We start from the raw sequence: 7,453 nt of genomic DNA on the forward strand, positions 1-7,453 counted from the left end.
GAGTGACAGGAACAATGGAGAGGCATTTGAAAAAAATGAAATGAGAATATATACCTATATCGGAATCACAATTTGACAGAATCTCCTCAACCCTTCACCTCCACCACCTGGATGGACCAGGACAGCAGCTGTATGTTAACATCACTACCTGTAAGTTCCCTTCCAAGACACACAATGTCCGATCTAGTCTGACCTCAAGTGCTGAAGGAGCAGAAATTTACTGTATTTAAATATTGAGAAGATTAAACCCATTCTCTTCCGTTCCCTAGACAAACACGATCCCTGTCTGTTCCTGCAAAATGTCTGAGGCTGAAGCAAACTGTTTACATCCCTGGTGAAATATTTCACCCCCAGATGAGCTCCCAAACATATATCCACATCACCACCAAGATCACCTATTTTGTAACGTTTCTCTGAAAAGTCTTAATGTTTTATTCTGTTCAAGGCACAATATAAATACGAATTATTGTCACAGCTCTGGATATGTATCATTGTTCTGCCCCATAAATAATAATCTGTAACTCAGAGTGAAAAAGTTTGATGACATTCTGACATGAAGAAACATTTTTTAAAATGTTGCCCCCAACAATGATGGCGACTGAGCATGCGCTCTGCTCCAATCAAAATATGCAGGGCGCGCATGCGCACTGCTGCAAGTACGCAAATGAAAATATGTGCGCATGCGCATTGCTTCTAGTGCGAAACAAAGATGGCGGCTGTTTCGTCCTGTGTGTGAGAAAGCTGCAGCCTCCGCTCAGGTCACCGGGTACCGGTAGGTTATTTTTCCCGGTTTCCTGTTTCTATCATATGTTTAGGAAGTGTGCCTAACGACCGGGCTGATCCCACTGACCTGCCATTCCGACCTTTACGGATTGTGAATCGGAGAAAGAACCTTCTTCACGTCGCCATTAACCACACTGCGCATGCTTCACTCAGCCCAGTCCCGCCCACCCATTCACTGTGATTGGCTAGAGGACCAGCTGCTTCCGAACAAGCCTCCGGTCCCGCCCCTCTGCTTCCATTGGTCCGGAGATGCCGTCAATCATTCCCCGGGCATTGTGAGGTTTCAAGAACAAAGAAAATTACAGCACAGGCACAGGCCCTTCGGCCATCCCAGCCTGCGCCGATCCAGATCCTTTATCTAAACCTGTTCACCACCCCTTCATATATCTGTCCAGATGCATCTTAAATGATGCTCTCGTACCAGCCTCTACCAGCTCCGCTGGCAAAGCATTCCAGGCACCCACCACCCTCTGCGTAAAAAACTTTCCCCACACATCTCCCTTAAACTTTTCCCCTCTCACCTTGAAAATCGTGACCCCTTGTAATTGACACCCCCACTCTTGGAAAAAGCTTGTTGCTATCCACCCTGTCCATACCTCTCATAATTTTGTAGACCTCAATTAGTTCTCCCCTCAACCTCCGTCTTTCCAATGAAAACAGTCCTATCTACTCAACCTTTCTTCATAGCTAGCACCCTCCATACCAGGCAACATCCTGGTGAACCTCCTCTACACCCTCTCTAAAGCATCCACATCCTTCTGGTAATGTGGCGACCAGAACTGCATGCAGTATTCCAAATGTGGCCTAACCAACGTCCGATACAACTGTAACATGACCTGCTGACTCTTGTATTCAATACGCCGTCCGATGAAGGCAAGCATGCTGTATACATTCTTGACCACTCTATCGACCTGCGTTGCCACCTTCAGGGTTCAATGGACCTGAACTCTCAGATCTCTCTGTACATCAATTTTCCCCAGGACTCTTCAATTGGCCATATAGTCTGCTCTTGAGTTAGATCTTCCAAAATGCATCACCTCGCATTTGCCTGGATTGAACTCCATCTGCCATTTCTCTGCCCAACTCTCCAATCTATCTATATTTTGCTGTATCAGGTGAGAGGTCCATCAGAGTCAGCATGGTTTTGTGAAAGGTAAATCGTGTTTGAATCATTTGTTAAAGTTCTTCGAAGGTGTAACAAGCCAAATGAATAATGGGGGTACCGTCGATGTATTTGGACTTCCAGAATACATTTGATAAGGTGCTGCACAAAAGGTAATAAACAAGGTAAGATCCCATGGGAATGACAGGCAATGTAATATATCTTTTTTAGTGTCACAAGTAGGCTGACATTAACACTGCAATGAAGTTACTGTGAAAACCCCCGAGTCGCCACATTCTGGCGCCTGTTCGTGTACACGGAGGGAGAATTCAGAATGTCCAATTCGCCTAACAGCACGTCTTTTGGGACTTGTAGGAGAATGCCAGAGCGCCCGGAGGAAACCCACGCAGACACGGTGAGAACATACGGACTCCGCACAGTGACCCAAGCCGAGAGTGGAACCCGGGTCCCTGGCACTGAGAAGCAACAGTGCTAACCACTGTGCTATTGTGCCGTCCTTAAAATAAAGAGTAGGCACCACTGGATTTCGAACCCAGGATCTCCTGTTAACTAGTCAGGCGCTTGAACCAAATTCTCCCAAATTCTATCACTTGGATAGAGGATTGGCTAACCAACTGACAGTAGAGTGAGGATTAATCTGTCTTTTTCTGGTCGGCAAGCTGTAACCAGTGATGTACCTCAGGGTTTGGCCCTCGGGCCCCATCTATTTACAACCTACATTAATGATTATGGGACAGACAGAATATACAATATCCAAATTTGTAGATAACTCTGAAATGGGTGTGAAATCAAGTTGCAGTGGGGAAATATGAAATAAACTAATGGATTTGCATGGGTTGGGTGAGTGGGCCAAAATTGAATAAAAAGGCAACTTATTATCTAAATGAAGAGAAACTTCAAAATGCTTTTGTGCAGCGGGATCTTGGTGTCCTCCCATCCATTCTTCTCACCCACTTCCCAACCCCCTTCCATCCACTGACTCTGTCAACACCTGCTGCTACCTTGGGATAGCGGGCAGAATAATCAAATAATCACCCGAGTTATCGGGTGGCACAATAACACAATGGTTAGCACTGTTGCTTCACAGCGCCAGGGACCTGGGTTTGATTCCCAGCTTGGGTCACTGTCTTTGCAGAGTCTGCACGTTCTCCCCGTATCTGCGTGTGTTTCTTTAAGGTGCTCCGGTTTTCTGCCACAAGTCCCGAAAGACGTGCTTGTTAGGTGAATTGAACATCCTGAATTCTCCCTCGGTGTAATCGAACAGATGCTGGAGTGTGGCGATTAGGGGATTTTCACAGTAACTTCATTGCAGTGTTAAGCCTACTTGTGCCACTAATAAAGATTATTATTCTGTTTATTTCAAGGAGGATGGAGTCTAATAGCAAAGTGGTGTTGCTGCAGCTTCACAAGCAGCCAGTGAGGCCACATTTAGAACACTAAATGTCTTGATCACCTTCTTCAAGGAACGATGGGTGTCTGCCAAATGCGGAAAGAATTTCTTCTCCCAAACTGGTAAATCTTGGAATTATTTACCCCAGGAAATGTGGAGGCCGAGCCATTGATCAGTTGCAAGGCTGAGATCGATCTGTTTTTAATCAGTAGGGGAATTAAGGGTTACTGAGGGAAGTGGACTTAGCGAGTGTTAGATCAGCCGTGATCTTATTAAATGGTGGAGCAGCTCAAAGGCTGAATGACGGACTCCTGTTCCTATTTCTGCTGGTCTGTTCTGTTTGTCGGTAAAGATTTCCAGTATCTGTGTGACTGGAGAAGCACTGAGATATATAAAATCCTAGTTAGACACCACCTGGACAGCTGTGATTATATAAAAAAAAAGAAACCCCACAAATGCTGGAAATCTTCAGTATATTGGGCAGCGCCTGTGGAGAGAAACAGAGTTAATGTTTCAGGTCAGCAGGATCTTCCATCAGATCAAGAACAGTGTGTTCCCATTAGGGACAAAGGGGCAATCTGTGTGTGGAGCCAGAGGACAATACTTCACATCTGTCTTCACCCAAGAGAATGAGGAGGTAGATATGGAACCGAGACAGAGGTTCCTGAGCAAATTGAGATAGGGAGTGACATGGTATTGGAGGTGTTGGCAGGCTTAAAAGTGGACGAATCCCCAAGTCTGGATGAACTGTGTCCCAGGATGCTGTGAGAGATGGGGGAGGAGATTTCAGGGGCTCCGACCCAAATTGAGGGGTTCGTTGGTCTAGGGGTATGATTCTCGCTTCGGGTGTCTCGGTGTCGAAATTTGTGAGAGGTCCCGGGTTCAAATCCCGGACGAGCCCTTTCCTGTTAGTCACGCAACATGTTTGAGGGCAGCATGGTAGCATGGTGGTTAGCATAAATGCTTCACAGCTTCAGGGTCCCAGGTTCGATTCCCGGCTGGGTCACTGTCTCTGCGGAGTCTGCACGTCCTCCCCGTGTGTGCGTGGGTTTCCTCCGGGTGCTCCGGTTTCTTCCCACAGTCCAAAGATGTGCGGGTTAGGTGGATTGGCCATGCTAAATTGCCCGTAGTGTCCTAAAAAGTAAGGTTAAGGGGGGGTTGTTGGGTTACGGGTATAGGGTGGATACGTGGATTTGAGTAGGGTGATCATTGCTCGGCACAACATCGAGAGCCTAAGGGCCTGTCCTGTGCTGTACTGTTCTATGTTCTATGTTCTAAATTTCTAATTCATCTCTGGTCACGGAGAGGTGCCAGAGGACTGGAGATCACCTAATGTTGTCCCACTATTTAAGAAAGGTTGTAGAGATAAACTCGAGAACTACAGACTAATGAGTCTCATGTCAGTGCTCAGGAAAATATTGGAAAAAATTCAGGAGAGAGACTTATCTTCACTTGAAGAGGCAATATTTGATCAGGAATAGTTGGCATGGCATTGTTAGAGGGAGGTTATGCCTAACAATTTTGGATTGATTATTTATGTGACCAGCTGTGTAGATGAGGGTAGTGCAGTTGATGTGGTTTACATGGATTTCAGCAAAGCCTTTGACCAGATCCCACACAGGAGACTTTACAAAGAAGGCAAAGCACATGGGATACACGTAACATGATATGGTAGATTCAAAATCAGCTTAGCTGTAGGAGACAGAGGGTGATGATGGACGGCTGCTTTAGTGACTGGAAGCCAGTGTAAAGTGGCACACCACAGGGATCCAGCAGAGTGAGAATGGATAGAGACTGTGTGGGATGGAGATTTGCAGCTTTCGGGAATAAGAGAGGAAAGAATGTTCCATAGGAACTAGAATTGTCTGTTCTGAGTTTCTGTCCTGTACTGACAGTGATGACTTTTGTAAATTGTTTTTACAGGATATTAGATGAGGAGGAATTACGGACAGAAATCTCAAACATCATGTCTCAATCTGACAGTCACTCGATTCCCTTGAACCTGAATATCATCACCCTTTGAATCTAGAAGGAGAAATGTTTGTCCGACTGTCAGCTAAAGATTTCAAACATCAGTGTGACTGGAAAGGCACCGAGACCGACACAACGCACACCCTAATGAGAGAGTTCCAGTGAACTGACTGGAAAGATCTTTCACCAGTTACACAGCCTGACAAAACGTCACACCATGCACAGCGAGGAGAGTCTGTACCCGTGCTGTGTGTGTGGACGAGGCTTCAATTGATCATCGAACCTGGAGCCACACAGGATCACCCGCACTATGGAGAAACGGTGGAAATGTGGGGACTGTGGGAAGGGATTCAAAGCTCCGTCTGAGGTGGAAATCCATCGACGCAGTCACACTGGAGAGAGGCCGTTCATCTGCTCTGACTGTGGGAAGGGGTTCAGTGATTCATCCAACCTGTTAATGCACCAGCGAGTTCATACCGGGGTGAGGCCATACACCTGCTGTGATTGTGGGAAGGGGTTCAGTCGATCATCCAACCTGCAGTCACACCAGCGAGTTCACACTGGTGAGAGGCCATTCACCTGTTCTGAATGTGGGAAGGCGTTCACTCTGTTATCCCATTTGCAGACACACCAGAGAGTTCACACTGGGGAGAAGCCTTTCACCTGCTCCCAGTGTGACAAAGGATTTACTAATTCATCCAATCTACAGAAACACCAGCGGGTTCACACGGGGGAGAGGCCATTCACCTGCTCTCAGTGTGGGAAGGGATTCACTCAGTTAACTCATTTACTGACACACGAGGCGGTTCACACTGGAGAGAGGCCGTTCACTTGTTCTGAATGTGGGAAGGGATTCATTCAGTTATCCAAGCTGCTGATACACCAGCGAGTTCACAATGGGGAAAGGCCGTTCGCTTGTTCTGACTGTGGGAAGGGATTCACTCAGTCCTCCATCCTGCTCTCTCACCAGCAAATTCACACCGGGGAGAGACCATTCACCTGCCCTGCCTGTGGAAAGGGATTCCGAGATTCATCCACCCTGTTGAAACACCAGCGTGTTCACACTGGGGAGAGGCCATTCCTCTGCTCTCAATGTGGGAAGGGATTCACTCAGTCATCTAGCCTGCTGACACATCAGAGAGTTCACACCGGGGAGAGACCATTCATCTGTTCTGTTTGTAGGAAGGGATTCACACAGTCAGCCAACCTGCAGACACATCAGCGAGTTCACAAGCGATTATAGGGGCTGGATTCTGCTGTTATCGCTGCTGTTAATCACATCCAGGGTTGACATTCTGACATTTGGTGAAGTGGGAGGGTCGGAGAGTTTCTTTCTGCTGGACTGGCCGGTCTCCCGACATATCTTCCAGTGGGCTGATGTTGAGTCTTAAGAGCACATTACCACTGAAATGATCCACAAAAGCTGATGAAGGACACTTATTTCATCGTGTATAGGGTTCAGTTCTGGCCTTGGGTGACTGCCTGTATGGAGTTTGCACCTTCTCCCCGTGTTAGCGTGGGTTTTCTCCCGGTGATCCTGATTCTTCCCACAGTCCACAGATGTGCAGGTTAGGTGGATTGGCCACTCTTTTGAGGTCCACCAACCATGCCAAATTGCCTCTTGAGTGTCCAAGGATGTGCAGGTTAGGTTATTGGCCATTCTAAATTGCCCATTTGTGCCTATGTGTAGGTTTGGTTATTGGGATAGAATGGGTGAGTTGACTTGGGTGGAGTGCTCTTTCAGAGGGTTGATGCAGACTCGATGGGCCAGATGGCTATGAGGAGGATGCAGAGATGCTTCAGGCGGAGTGAGTGGCACATGCATGGCAGATTCAGTATAATGTGGATGTCCACTTCAGTAGCAAAATAGGAAGGCAGATTATTATTTGAATGGGTGTAATTTGAGAGAGGTGGATACTCAGCGCGGCCTGTGTCCTCGTGCATCAGTCGCTGAAAGTAAGCACACAGGTACAGCAGGCAGGAAAGAAGGCAAATGGTATGATGGCCTTCATAACGGGAGAAATAGAGATGTTTTACTGCAGTTTTATAGGGCATTGGTGAGGCCACACCTGGAGTATTTTGTTCAGTTTGGTGTCCTTATCTGACGAAGGATGTTCTTGCAATGGAGGGAGTGCAGTGAATGTTTACCAGGCTGATTCCTGGGATGGTGGGACTGTCATATGAGG

At 47.1% G+C, this 7,453-nt stretch overlaps 1 protein-coding gene across 1 annotated transcript; it reads left to right on the forward strand.

Annotated features, from left to right (window-relative positions):
* Positions 1-696: 696 nt before the first annotated feature.
* Positions 697-6,193, forward strand: LOC119961372 (gastrula zinc finger protein XlCGF7.1-like; the record flags this gene model as incomplete). Its single annotated transcript, XM_038788757.1, has 2 exons — positions 697-772; positions 5,220-6,193. A coding segment is annotated over exon 2 (616 nt), but the record flags the coding sequence as incomplete, so codon positions are not given.
* Positions 6,194-7,453: the final 1,260 nt, after the last annotated feature.

Source organism: Scyliorhinus canicula, unplaced genomic scaffold, assembly GCF_902713615.1.
Source record: "Scyliorhinus canicula unplaced genomic scaffold, sScyCan1.1, whole genome shotgun sequence".
In the NCBI taxonomy this organism is placed as follows: domain Eukaryota; kingdom Metazoa; phylum Chordata; class Chondrichthyes; order Carcharhiniformes; family Scyliorhinidae; genus Scyliorhinus; species Scyliorhinus canicula.